This window comes from Crassostrea angulata, chromosome 10 (assembly GCF_025612915.1).
Source record: "Crassostrea angulata isolate pt1a10 chromosome 10, ASM2561291v2, whole genome shotgun sequence".
Classification (NCBI taxonomy): Eukaryota; Metazoa; Mollusca; class Bivalvia; order Ostreida; family Ostreidae; genus Magallana; species Magallana angulata.
In genome coordinates this window covers 53218636-53233191 of record NC_069120.1, presented here as the reverse complement: position 1 = coordinate 53233191, position 14556 = coordinate 53218636, and the positions used below count along the sequence as shown (strand labels likewise).

At 39.2% G+C, this 14556-nt stretch overlaps 2 protein-coding genes across 3 annotated transcripts; both read right to left on the bottom strand.

Moving 5' to 3' along the window:
- Positions 1–3101: 3101 nt before the first annotated feature.
- On the bottom strand, positions 3102–5925 carry LOC128165750 (uncharacterized). The gene has a single exon (XM_052830575.1). It carries the CDS (start codon positions 4707–4709, stop codon positions 3594–3596), a length of 1116 nt encoding a protein of 371 aa, XP_052686535.1. The 5' UTR covers positions 4710–5925; the 3' UTR covers positions 3102–3593.
- Positions 5926–6302: 377 nt separating this feature from the next.
- Positions 6303–12726, bottom strand: LOC128165748 (arrestin domain-containing protein 3-like). Of its 2 annotated transcripts, XM_052830574.1 has the most exons (8): positions 11959–12726; positions 11119–11739; positions 9647–9769; positions 8845–9077; positions 8443–8622; positions 8161–8361; positions 7556–7667; positions 6303–7276 (listed from the first exon to the last, which is right to left on the bottom strand). In XM_052830574.1, the coding sequence occupies exons 2-8, from the start codon at positions 11228–11230 to the stop codon at positions 6738–6740; spliced, it is 1500 nt and encodes a 499-aa protein (XP_052686534.1). In that variant the 5' UTR covers positions 11231–11739; positions 11959–12726; the 3' UTR covers positions 6303–6737. The 2 variants fall into 2 exon arrangements, with proteins under 2 accessions (XP_052686534.1, XP_052686533.1); XM_052830573.1 differs by having other exon boundaries at positions 11119–12726.
- Between the last annotated feature and the right edge of the window lie 1830 nt (positions 12727–14556).

The following is a 14556-nucleotide window of genomic DNA, read 5'->3' as shown; positions in this document are numbered from 1 at the left end:
GACATTTTTTGATAAACCACATCGGGAAAGACACTTGAGATTTATCATAAAGATGGCCAAGATTACACACTTTGCCTTTTAAACATGTTTTTAATAGAAGTACACACGAAGAATGCCTTTGAAACATTCTATTAAGTGAATATTATTTTGTACTAATGTAGCAATCTAAAACAACAAATCACCTCCCCAATGTTTGTAAAATATGTTACAACGTCGCCATGAAGTCGGTCTGTGTAAGTAAGCAGAATGGACACCAGGGGGCACCACTAAGACACAGTGGGATTATCGGCAGCGCAGGGGAGGGAATGTGGATTTTAACAAAATAACATGTTAGCAGAACTTTTGGCGTCGTCAAAATATAAATTCCACAAAGTAATATACATGAAAAGACCGGGCGATGTAAAGTTAACTTGTAATTTAGACCGTCAAAGTATGAAATGAAACAATTTAATAGAATTCAAATTTATACGATTCATGGTAGACGGAAACTCAGAGGAGTTTTTGAATTACATTGGAAAAAAGCGGTAGCGCGATTCGGAACATCTAATTTTAATTAGACTGAAAATATGTTCTAGGGTATGAATGTGTACACCTATTGTCGAGCCGTCTTAATACTGAAATCTTAACTCTAGGGGGGAATAGAGAAAAAAAATGAAATTAAAAGAACCAAGGCCTGCATGTAGTTTTACTGACATAATGATCTAAACCTTGTCGTTTGACATCCAGAAATATCCCCATGAATATGCTCAACAGAAAAGTATAATTCGTAACCACCGTTCTCTCAAACCATTGATACAAAAAATGAGCAACGTTTCATGAAAATCTTCATTGAGTAATCAAAAAATTATTGACATCCAAATATAGCAGATCTGGATTAATTTGAGCAAAAGAACAAAAAAACCTGAAAGATCGCTCCAATTTCAATCACTTTACTCAATGTGGCAGCAATACAATTATTTGTACTTTGTGAACACCGGGGCCCAATTTTTCTTTACATACCGGCCTGCCATTGGTCGATGTGATTCGATTATCAGAAATGAATTACTTTTGTGTATTCTGTCAAAGTGTCTCCTCTCATTCACTCACTGTACGGTTTATTAATGTAATTGACTTTCTCAATTTGTCAGTTGATTGACGAGCAATGAAATATTTGGATAAAACATTAATGTAATGAACACAGTTTGATCGCGTCTCTGTACAGGATCACCCCGGGAGAAGAAGGAAGGGGGGGGGGGGTTAGCGGGGGGACCGATGGGAATATAACTTTAAGATACAGACATTCGGTAATTGTGCACACACCAAACCAGTTAAATGTCGCGCGCAAAATTAATTAAAAGTAATATGGGGGTCGCATTACCCGACGACGGAAGCAGGAAAATCAGGGGGTGGAGGTATGGTGCATAGATGGGGTGCATCGGAAGTGTTTTTGACCACCACGTGGTCCATCCTCTATATGTATGATAAGCACGCTTCCAGTCTATCTGCTGTTCAAGTATTGCATACAAGGTTTTAAAAAAATGAATAGCAATTTATTTTCTTCTGATTATAGATTACCATTTTGTACTTCATTGACTTGTTATGGTTAATGTCCTTGTCGTAATTTTGCAACAATTTATTAAATGAATATCAATATCCAGGTTGACATGCATTCCACAATGTCTCTTTTTGGGATTGATTATCGAGGAGAGGACATAGACAGTGTTTTGTTGGTGTGTCTGTTAGAAGTTCGGGACCACTCTCTGTAAAAGCCTCAACCATGCATTTCAATGCAGTAACTGTATGCCGTCTAAATGCAACCAACCAATGCAAATAACAATGGGCAAGATATTTGATCAATATCGTAATAGTAATATTTTCTTCAGAACTATTCTGGTCAACCAAATTAGCTTTAATGTAGGGGGTCATGACCCGTTGTTGTAGTTACGGATTCCTTCATTAGTCAACATGATGTATCTTGGTTCAATAATCGACGTCTGAATATCCATTTCTCGATACAATTCAAAACACATACCAAAGAGGTTTAACAGTATTAAATTATAGGTAATACATAATTATAATACAACAACGACACAAGCTGATTATCTGTAATATCCTCTAAGTTTGTTTAACAGGCGATCGCGAGCCCCCTTTACTTGCACCTATGGGCCACAGTTTTAGCAGATCTATGAACACCTCTAGAATAACACCTTCTTTCTGCAGATCCGCTCTGTTGGCACATTTCCTGTGGGTTTAACTCTTCGCCTCTTAAAAAACATGTAATACATCGAGTTTGATTACTTTCTACTCTTAACTTAATCACTTCTTATTAATTTGTTGATTTATAAATCAGAGTATGAAATAAATTCTATTGATTAAGGTTGGGTCGATATATTAATGACTATTGAACGGGCATTAAATCAAGTTTACGCGGCTTCTGTCATGCTTGTTGCCAAGCAGTCGCAGCTTGGTGGAGATTCGGTGGGCCAGGCATGGTCGTCTCCGGACCACCTCATTTTAAGGCTGGACATCAGCCCTTTCTGAATGCCAATATCTATATGTCTACCAAAGAGCGACGCCCTTCTCATTGATTTATTTAGTAATTAAATGTATATACTCGTTATTAAGAGGTTGTTCCTCCGTAGTAGAAAAGTATTATGTCCGGCATCCTCACAACGACAGGGGCCCTAAATCCACTTACTAATATGTAACTAACTAACTAATGTATGCCCCACAGCCGAGAGTGGGTTCAGGGCCCCTCTATACCTGGGCGGACATGACAGTATTATAAGAATCATATTCTCTATAAATATCGAAGCGTTTGTACCGAGTACAAACTTACCCCCCCCCCCCCCCCCTTACAGAAAGTTCAGTGCGTAGTACTGTTTTGGTCTGAAATTGAGGCGCAAAAACTACCATTAGAAATCTGCTAATTTAGGAGCGAGGCGCTTGACCCGCAGGCAGAAATTGTGTCCTTTGTGCACCTGTTTTTGTAGGTATACGGTGCTACAGGGCACCTGTTTCTGTGGGTACACAGTGCTACCCAGAGAAAGCACTGAGAAAAAATTCTATAACCAAGCAGTTAGATTTTTCTTTTACATGTTATAATTGATGTACAAGTGTTCAAGATAAAACTCAAATTAGTACGATATTTGTGAGGTTTGCAAGCGGCGAAGCTTTGAGCATTATGCTACTGTCTGTTTGACTGCCCTCTATTGATTCATTGCGTGCAGAGAGACGTCAAATTCATATCAAATAGGAAATAAATATCTGTAAGCAAACAGACCTAATCAAACATCGACGGCATAGAAAGGAGTCCATTTAATACATCCATATTTACTCAAAGAATTCAAAACAGGAATGATTTAATAATCAACTTTATATGTCATATTCAGTACAATCCCGCGATCCATACATCAATACACCATCTACCTTTAGGAACTTATGTAGGGGGTTAAACCTCAAACAATACATATACATGTCAGCATATAATGATACAATACTATTCACCATTGAAGTCCCAGTCACTCTCTTTGAAGACTCGGGGTCGGTGCAGTTAGTTACCGTGGGTATAACGGGGAAACCTTGTTAAAATTCAAAATTGATCAGCTATCCGACTATGTTTTCTGCATAAAATTGTTCCGTATTGTAACTGGGGATAAAAAGCGATCATTTTGTCTATGTGAGGGGGGTCGCTCTGTCTTTGTCCTGGGGGAGCCACCCGCTGACGTCACTCTATCAGGGACTTGCTTCGTTGCTGAAGCGCTTCTGAGGTGGCGCGGTTTCTCAGATGAAGGGCGGGTAAAAGTTACCTTTGGGGCGGGGGTTTTGCTGCGGGGTTTGGCGCTCTGCGCGCGCCGTTTGTCGTAAGGGATGATATTGTACTGCACGGGGTTGGTCATGTTCAACCGAATGGCTCTCTCACTCCACATGATGTTACGACATTCGTACGAACCGTCGGTGTGTACCATCGGGAGCAGGCCGTACCTTTGGTACAGATCCTGTCTTGCGCGTTCTAGATCCGTCAGCCCTTTTGCATGATGAGCCAACATGTCCCAGTTTAGTTTAGTCTTTTCTGTGTTTTTCTCCATAGCGGTTTCATTCACACTGCGTTTGATTAACTTCCAGCTGCGTTTTGCACCACCTAGTACCGAGGATATTGTTTTGATATCATCGGGCTTTTTTTCCTTTTCATTCTCCTCTATTTCTTCAGTTGGCGGCGGAGGGCTGTCGTCCTCCTTCGGTTGGGAAGCCTTGGTGAACACACGGAGCGCCGCCCCGGACACATCCGACAATCTGTTAAGAGTTTCTTTCAGTTTAGTGTACCCCTTGCTGTTTCCGTACTCCGTGTTTCCACAAGTCTCTGTCATCGCTCCTCTAAAAATCTGACTGCTCTTGAAGTTGGGTTTTGGTCGGATGCGGAATTTCGCGCTATCGTCGTTTATCATCTTTAGAGAGTCACCGAAATTGTTCCAGAACTTCTCGTTCACAGTCTGGCTTTGTGACACCCCCTCATCGTCAGAATCCGAGAACGAGAGCTCATCGTCTGTCACTGAAGCCACGGAGGCGTTCATTTCACCCCTGCGTCCAGCAGATGACATTCTTCCCGTGGCAGACGACAGTCTCCCCGTAGCAGACGACAAAGACCTTGCCATCGGGGATAGGGTGGTGCGATCATTTTCACGGGGTTCTTTCGAGCTCATCAAGCTATGTTCCTTTTCTTTTAATATCATTTGATTAGGTCAGTATAGCTTTGTGTTATTAAGTCCAACAAAATACATTTCACAACTCCCCTTTGAATAATAAACTCTCCAATGTTTATCCAACGAATAATATTTCGTTTTCACTGTTGATCCCTACATTTCAATTTCACCAAGTCGGTAATTAACCGTTTACGGGACAAGTAGCCGGGGTCGATACCTGCTTGACTACCTTTTAAGCAGACACTCGTATGTATTTGTCCACAAACGCTGTTTTTAGGCGAACACAGGGTATTCCATGTCACCATTTATACACTTTCAAATGTACACTACAGTGTATTTTAATATGAACTAATCTATGGTATAAATATATCCGGCCAATAGAATCCACTGGTTTTGATCGGCGCTGTCAACCGATACAAATACCGCTATTGAAAGAGAAAAATATGTAATTATTTCTACAAAGGCTTATTGCAAATTTTGATCTTTAAACCTCTTGTTTCGAGCCTCTGCACTTTAACGGTGTTGGTAGATTTAAATTGCCTCGGTTTTAAGTAGCCTTGGATAGAGATGTCATTGAAGATGCATTCCTACACCGGCATTTGAGGGCGCTGGCAAATACCACATGTAAATATTACCCAAGAGTTTTGTCAATAGCAGCTGAATAGATTGAATGGCTGCTGCACCCCACAGCCTCTACAATCTCGTAGCAACTTTTATTCCGAACTGTCCAGATTTTCTTAGAGACAACATTGGATGGAACGCCAGGAATTGTCCCTTTTCTGTAAGACGGACAGAACACCACTGCTATCTTTTAACCAAGACTCAAGTGATACAATCTAACGCTCTGTCGCTCTTCTTCTGACGGGCTTTACAATACAGTAACACGTCGGGGGGAGTGGAAAAAAGTTTTTAAAAATGGTGGTAGCAATTGTTCTAAGATTAAAGAGATCTTTAAATAAGATAATTTATTATCCTGTTACCCAATAGACGCTGTATACATATTGTATCAGAGAGACGACGTGAACATCAATCAGGAAATCTAATAGAACTGGTTCAAACAGTGAAAACCACACTTTTATTTCGAAATTGTACATTACTGGCGTTATTCAAGATTTTGTTTGCTTTGAAAGAAGATCACGATTTAATGAAGTTTCAACCTGACACAGTCAAAAGAATTGCGTATTAGAAGGACACAGAGTGGTTTTTCTGTTTGTGTATCCGGGTAACTATCTGTCGAACGATCACACGGTGTAACCGAAAACACAGAGAGAGAGAGAGAGAGAGAGAGAGAGAGAGAGAGAGAGAGAGAGAGAGAGAGAGAGAGAATGTTACAGTGTTTCTTGCCAAATCACAGTTTGAATTTTATGTTAATGTTTTTTGTGTGCATTAGTGTAATGGATTTCTCACACTATATTGTTTTAAAATTCAAATTTATGGTGTGAAGTTAAAAGCCAACATAATTTTTTACGCATTTCATATTCTCGCTTTAGAAAAAATCAAAAAATAGTCCATTTAGTATTATAACGAGACTACATGCACAGCTCTAAATCTATATACCATTTTTTGTAAATAAACCACACACACACTCCGATTTATGAACTACATGTATAAAGACACCACATGATACGTTGCATAGAAGTAAAATAACTTCTGAAAATTATTTATTGATTTGATTGTTAGAGACTACTGACATTCCTTTTATTAGATCTATCACCATGATAGTACTTTAAATATTAATCAAAAGATGTCACAAGTAGGTTAAAACCACAACCAACCGCCAATAAACAAGCGGAATCCTGACCACACGGCTTAGAGCCCCACCCATACAACACAACGCCTTGTCTACACAACGTCAACAGGTGCTCGTATGAAAAATCCGTTAGTTCGTAGAAAAATGTGCAAGAAATTAAAAATTATATACAAATATTTCTGCTATATACGTACTTTTTGATTTGACACTTTATAAATCTTAAAGAAAAAATAATAAAGGTCAAGGTTGTCCACAAAAAAAAAGATGTGAGCAAGCCATGTTGTGTAATACTTTGTCACAGACATCATTCAAGTCTGTTTGGGAAGTTCAAGGTGACTATCGGTCACATCGAGACAGACCTTGACCTCGGAGTTTGTAATGTCAGTGTTTTTGACGGAACAGTGAGGGTCCGTGTCTTGTTCACAGACGTCCTCCAACTGCCCCTTGGTCAGGTCATCTGATGGTTTTTGATTAAACTGTGACTCAAGGTCAACTTGGGCAAACAGTGGTGAAAGTCCGTCCGCGTGAGAGGTCACGTGGGAGGGGGAAGCCTCCTCGCTGTCCGTTTTAGCAGAGTCTCTCTCCGAGGATATGACCGTGACCCGGGGCTCCTTGAACTTGAGTCGGTCACTCAACCGTGTCATCGACATCCGGGACGCCGCGCGACTGACTCCGCCTTCCTTTTCCAGGCTGTTGATCTGGAGGCGCTCGTGGGGCACGCAGACGTAGAGGGGCCGGAAAAGGATGACCTCGTCCGTCTCCTCCTCCCCGTCCCCCATGTACACCTGACCCAGCTGGAACTCGGAGCTCACGTACATTCCGCCCTCCACGTTAGGGACACAGTGATCTGTAACATACAAAACCATCCAATGGAGATCTCAAGATTTTCTTCCTTTTCTATTGGCAAAAAACTTTGAGCTTATTTATTTTGTTGCCTATCATAGCTGACCAGGCTTTGTGTGGCCCTTATCTGATTAATTAAGGAACGATTTCCAAGCAAATTTTTCTAACATTTGATTAAAAATATTCTTGAAAGGTATTGATTAGAAAGAACAATTTCAATAAGCCATTTGTAGAGGAGACCGACTCATTATCTATGATCATCAGTTTAACCATGGCGCCTTACCGTACTGTAGTATAGGATAAGGTGCGTTAGGGATCCTGTAAGGCGTCGTAGCCACAGTGACCGGGAAGTGGAGGTCCAGCACCTCCCCCGACTCCTCCATCACCAGGCAGACCTAAACAGAGCAAGGTGCGCAAACGTCACAGCCTTACAACACACTGCCAGATAATTAGGAACTTGCCAACAAGCAATGGTGGCAACATTCAACCCGCAACTTGCAATTATAGACCGATTTTTTGGTGTCATGTCAGAATGGTTTTTGTTTGTCATAAGTATCCAACAATCTTGTTGAAATTCCTAAACTTACATGTTAAACATTTTACCGGGAGTACCTACATGTAGTATTCGGAGAATAATATGGGAATCCACTTATCACTTTACAATAAGAGTCGCGTCAGTCAGTTGTGCGTTTACTTAAAATCATGAGATATTGGTGTGTTTCTTATACAGTGGTATGTCAACCTTAAATTAATTAAAGCATTGTGTCTGATTTTGCAGTAAATGTAAATCTTCTGAATATCTTTGAATGGTGCCCGACTGTGTTGTACATAAACTTTTACCAAAGAATGATGTCTGACCTTAGTGACATGTCATAGAAGTATACTGACCTTTAGTGTATAATAAATTTGAACTAAACTACAAACATCCACCATGGAAGGCGGAACCACCGGAAGTTGAAGGTACTGCTGGAGATCGTCAAACTTCTCCGTCGCATGGGCGCGCACCGTGTCCCCGCGATATTGCCACACTTTGTGCGAGGCTTCTTTGCATAAACCTAGAACTCCTTTGTTGATAAAAAACTCTACATGCTGAAAAATAAAACTTATTTAGTATCCTGTTATCTAATGGGAAGCATCTATCTTTGTATCGTATTCCATCGATCTCATTACCTGCACTAGTTTACACACAAGCCACACATCTTGGTCACTTCCGTTTTGTATTTCTGCGCGGAGCTTGATATTTTCGCCTGCGCAGTAGGCACTTCTTTCTAGCACTGCCTCCAAAGCCACGGGGCCCTGTGAGCAACAGAAGCAACAGGAGTAGCGCTTGTCACTGGCCCGGGACGGGGTCTACAAAACGAGTGGATGGGTGTAAGAATAGAATCAACAACCTACAGGTATGTACACCTAGCATCTACTAATCTTCTAGAACTTGTCTCATTTAGTTAAAACGACGACACTGAGAATTTATCAAAGCTTCTGTTAATTTTGGTATTTTGTACTTGTGCATGTAACATGTCGATGTTTTCATTGTGACAAAGAGATAAACGTTAGAAGACACGGATCACTCACTAGGTAGCGCTCGTCCATACAGTCGATGTGGGGACCAATGATAGAGAAGTACTTTTTGCTCTGGGGAGAGGAAGACACGGGCATGTCCATGGTTGCCCGTAGATAGTACCTAATGGTGCCCACTTTACTCTCAAACGAGCACGGCAGAGTACTCTCTGGAAGTTTGAATTGGAAGTTGTATCTATGGTTACCACGTGGCATGATGGGAACACCTCCTTCGACTTCCTTTTTATCTGTTGACAATAGTTTGCATAAGCATATTATGATATTTTACACTCATAAAATTTTCTATTGTGTAGTCAAATTGACGGAGGCTGATTTTAATGGATGTTTCTGAAGGTTTTTTTTGGGATGTATATTTGTATGTACATGTATAATATATTAGGACTGTTTTTCAAAATTCGTTGTATATTGTTTGTATATTGTATATTTGTAATTGGTTGGTGGTACTTACGAAATTTACAAAAACTTAGCAACTGCGAATTCTAATGATTCCACAGTGTATCAGTTTAGTTATCAAATAAAAAACATGTAAAGTTATTGCACAATGGGCATTCGACATTCAATGGTCCGTGATCCCCGGCAGATAATGACCGTAATCTATTGTGACAACATGTACAAAATAAGGCAACACCACATTGATTTTTCCTCCTTGTGGATATAGCAGGGAGTCGGCGGAGAACCATTAATGCTGTTATTATGACTAAACACCTGTTCGAGTATCTGGCGTGTTCAATTATGGTTTTTATCACCCTATGCGGAACTCTCGCCGTTTATCGTTGGTTCTGTACAGACATCTTACCTTTCCCCCACACCACCTTCTTTTCGTCGATGTAGTATTCGTCATCCTTCACCGTCCGCCTCTCCCCCGCCTTGGTGACCTTCCATTCCACGTGGGATTTGCCGCGCAAAAGAAGTCTTATCCCTGGAAAAAATAGAACCGGAGAGGAGAGCTATATAAAACAGATGACCAGTTCAAGTGTTCACAAAGATATAGGATAACAATGTATTTGTTCCGTTTATGACACCTCTGGACAGACTCATATGTCTTGTTTGACGGACTGCTGGGTAAATTATTTCGGTCATTTTGGGGAGGCATATTTACAGGACTAAAGTACTTCTTGTGCTAATGAGTCATTGTTGTATATGACACATGATATTTATGGAATCTCCTAACTGATTAATGTAACAAGAACGTGGTTGTTTTCTTTCCAAGTTTTTTTGCTACTATCTGTTTTCATGAAAGAACAAAACCTACATTGCACCACCCAGCAATGCAGCCTCATAGTCTGTTGGTAACTATTACCTACTTTTCCTTCACATCAATATCATCGATCAAATAAAATGAATGTCACTATCCCCTCAATGCATGTTATATTAACCAGATATGTATATGTGCATGGTTATTTGATCTTGTATTGGGTCAATATCACGTTTATTTCTTTATAAATGTTGTCGCACAGTTGCTCTTGAAATAGTAAACTTTCAGTGGACAATGGTTTGGGGTAGATAAAATAAATAAAGTGCCCCTCGAAAGAAGTACCTGGTCCGAATTAGAACCATTTTAACAAAAGCTTGGACTTTGGGTAGTTGTGTCAAACAGCAATGTGACGTAAGCCTGTCTATTACATTGCTGGCCACTCAGCCATGGCTCTTTGAAATCAACAAGATTTGTCTGGCTTTTGAGCCAAGACTACGCAATCGGTGAATATTTCGCTTGAGACTGCGTCATTTTAAACTTGTTTTGACGAATAGATAGCTACGTGCAACCAAAAGTCCAAGGTCTTTTTGAAATGGTTCTATATTGGACTCAATCCCTTCCCCAGTATATTCCCCGCTTTCTACATTATGAAACCTGTAACATGTAATAACATTTATATGGTGCATCATCAGAGAGAATGAAGAATGCAGATATTTTGACGCGTTAGTATCGATCAGTCAGCCTTGTCACCAGGCTAGTGTGCGAGTGGTCCTGGTAGGGAGGTGTTCATATCGGCTACCCGACGGTTGTCTAGTACACATGACGCAATTGTTTAAAACAAAATATTTGGCATTTTTAAGTTTATCAGCAACCCCTTTCTTGTATCAGACCTTTTACTTGCATTAGTTGGTATGTGAACCCCTTTTCTGTATAAGACTTCTACTTTCATTGGTTTGTGTGTGAAGTTGTAAACCCATTTTCTGTATCAGACTTTTTAGTTTCACTACAGTTAAAGGGTGAACCCGTTTTTTGTATCAGGCCTGTACAGGACCCTCTATGGGGAGGACACCCACCTTGTACTTTGATGTTCTCTGTATTCTGCACAATAATGTGTCCGGTCAAGGTCTCTCCAGCGTAGAAGATATCCTTGTCCAACTCAATGTCGAATTTTGTCACGCAATCCATGACATCATCATGAATTAACACCGCAAGACGTTAAGCACCGCACAAGGCCTCCAAAAGGCAATTCAAAGGACACCACAAGACCTCAAACCTCAGCAGGACCTCAACTCGAGGACGCCACAAGGCCTTAGTTCCAGTGCCAACACACAGTTCTCAAATTTAATGCCACACACAGTACTCAATTCCACCGAAAGTAAAAGTCCTCACTTCCAGTCCGGAGCACCGAGCAGACGTTGAACCTGTCAGGGGTGATCACTGCTTCATTAAATTTGTGAGAATCTGCCATTGGGCTGCGATCAATACCACATTGTGATTATTTCGCTAATTATCAGTTTTCTTTAATGTTACACTTCACAACATAATATCACCGATACGTACAGCTTGTGTGTTGGAGTCTTAACGCGAGTTTACAAGATGGTCTGCTTTTGGTGCCGTTTTCTGGTCGCAGCGGAAACACAATACTAAGCGAGAGGAATTGTGGATTTAACCTTTCAATAATCTATAAATGTCAACTACAAGAAAAGACAAAATATCAGATTTTCACACATCTTACTGTTTCAATTAAAGCAGACGACATTTTCTATCGCGCGGGGGACTATCTACGTCACCAGACGTGGCACTCGGGGATGTTTTAGCTGCCAATTCGGAACCGTTCGGATCTGTGTCATTATAAGCACCTCTGTTCATTACTCTCTTCAATAATGAATATATGGATAATGAGATCAACTTACCGGTTTGCGAATGAAAGTCAGAGCTAAAAAGAAATCAATGAAATTGGATGGTTTCCGCACGGAGCGGTTCTCTCTCCGGAACTTTTGTTTCTTGTCAGTTGAGCGTCGGCCGTGACGGTCGTATCGATCGCTTACCTCTCCTTTCTCTCGATGTCTGATCGATGCAAAGAAATTCTACATCCTTTACCGACTGCTATAAAAACTACATCAATCTGACGAATTAAAAATCATTACATGCCAGAGCTGCAGAGCTTCTTCTTCTGCTACAATATCTCGCGGGAATCTCGCGGGACTTCACCTCGCGGACATGGAGAGAAAAGGAGGCTTGGGGTTGGAACGGGAATGATGGCAGGTACCTCCTTGTAGACCAGCTAGTCGTACCGTAAATTGTGGACAGAGGATTCGTCACAAGCTTGTAATCATGGCCTATTATCACCCAAGAAAGGCGCGATAATCTCGCGCGATTACAGCGACTGATGGTCCTTATTATAGAAGATCACGTACAAACTGACCACGCTCGGCCGTCGCATATGTTGGGGACATTTTCATCAGATTAGGATTATTAAGAGCCACAGGACGTAATACTTCATCACATCAATGCAATGTGAATATCGTCTCATTTTCTGAAAGTTTTGCCGTGCAAAGAGACAATTAATTACTGAGTTTTGATCGATCACATCTCGAATAACCCAGGTAATTCATATTGTGCTCGCAACATGGAGTTTACTGTACAGTGTTATTGAATCCCAAAATATAACATTATAATATGAATAAAAAGAACATAAAAATACATTAATTACTGAGTAATTAAGTTTAACTTAAGCAGCATTTTCATATTTGATAACCAACGCTTACAAGAAGAATTTTGATTTTAGATATTTGTTGAAATGGTTTAAATTACTTAGTATTTTAATTTCATTTTTGTTTTTAATTGCAACATGACTGTGAAATTCTTAATTGAGTTAAATACCCTTTAATTAGATAGAAAAAATCCATTGCCATTGACACTTTTTATTAACGTTAAACAGTTTCTTTCCTTTTTTATCCGTATATAGTTTTTCATTTCATTTCAAATTTCTTACAGAAAAAAACTCCCAAAACTAACACATATTTAAACGCATCTAACTTGGTTCATATGAATGAAAACCTTCTGAATTAACAAGTCGTTACCATTTGAAAACGAAAACATTGTTATAAACATTTTATTAAAATCCCAATACATTTATTCCTCAAATTCACAACTTGTTTTAAGTTCAATCGTCTTTTGGGATCTCTCAAACTGTGGATTAATAAAAACAAATCCGTTAAAAAAATCAAATAGTTCCGATGGACAATTCAATAATTTTACGCTAATTTTACGACCATTAAATGAAGTCGAAGATCAAGGTCATTCCAAATGTTGATTTTAAACTTTCTGGAGATGCTACCAATCTAGCTCATCTTGAAACATACATACATGTAATAGAAACATGATCATATGAAATCGTCTTCAAAGCGTTCCTAATATCTATACTATTCATAACTTTGACCTTGAAAAGTTTTTGAAAGTTAAAAGGGACACAATCATCTTTGAAGTCTCAGTTTATACCTTTTTAGCACAAATAGACCAATTTAAAATCAAAATTATATGTATTACTTGCGTATTTTAATGAATGTTTTCCTTAATAAAATCAATAAGAGTGAAAAGGCCTCTTATTGTTCGACAACAAATAGCAAGTAGTTGTTTCGACTCTGTTTGCGTATCCATTAATAATTCTTTACTTCCAGTAATGATTAATTAGTACGCTTTACAAACAATACCAGCCTTAATAGAGGTCACATACTAGTAAACTGGGAAATACTGCATGAAGATAATATTAATTACATTTAAAACATGAACAAGTGATAAATAATTGAATTAATGGAAAACTAGCGAGGTCTTTTTGGTTTTTGATCTTGCTGATGTCATTCTTTGAAGAGGCCTGCGGGCTGGGTGGCTCACTAAGGTCTAGTTCAAGTTTATTTTTTACTCTATTGCAAAAGAGAAACATCCCTGTATTGACGCATTTAATTACCAGAGGAAAATCACTGTGAAGTATAGTGAAATATAATTATTTACACTTACAAATATTTTCACTTTTGAGCAAATCGTTGTTATACCTGCATAATAGCAATGACTGGGTCAAGAGGTCACAATAGCGCATGGTTAGTCAGTGAAAAAATGGACCAATATAACAGACAAACAATCAACAATATAACAGACAAACAATCAACAATATAACAGACAAACAATCAACAATATAACAGACAAACAATCAACAATATAACAGACAAACAATCAACAATATAACAGACAAACAATCAACAATATAACAGACAAACAATCAACAATATAACAGACAAACAATCAACAATATAACAGACAAACAATCAACAATACAACAGATAAACAATCAACGATATAACAGACAAACAATCAACAATACAACAGACAAACAATCAACAATATAACAGACAAACAATCAACAATACAACAGACAAACAATCAACAATATAACAGACAAACAATCAACAATACAACAGACAAACAATCAACAATATAACAGACAAACAATCAAC

Bases quoted from the DNA above. Each gene is read 5' to 3' on its own strand.
- LOC128165750 (XM_052830575.1), bottom strand. From the start codon at position 4,709: ATGATATTAAAAGAAAAGGAACATAGCTTGATGAGCTCGAAAGAACCC.
- LOC128165748 (XM_052830573.1), bottom strand. From the start codon at position 11,230: ATGGATTGCGTGACAAAATTCGACATTGAGTTGGACAAGGATATCTTC. The intron at 9,770-11,118 runs GTGGGTGTCCTC...TATTTTTTCCAG, and splicing joins AGAGAACATCAAAGTACAAG to GGATAAGACTTCTTTTGCGC. The intron at 8,623-8,844 runs GTGAGTGATCCG...CTCGTTTTGTAG, and splicing joins GTATGGACGAGCGCTACCTA to ACCCCGTCCCGGGCCAGTGA.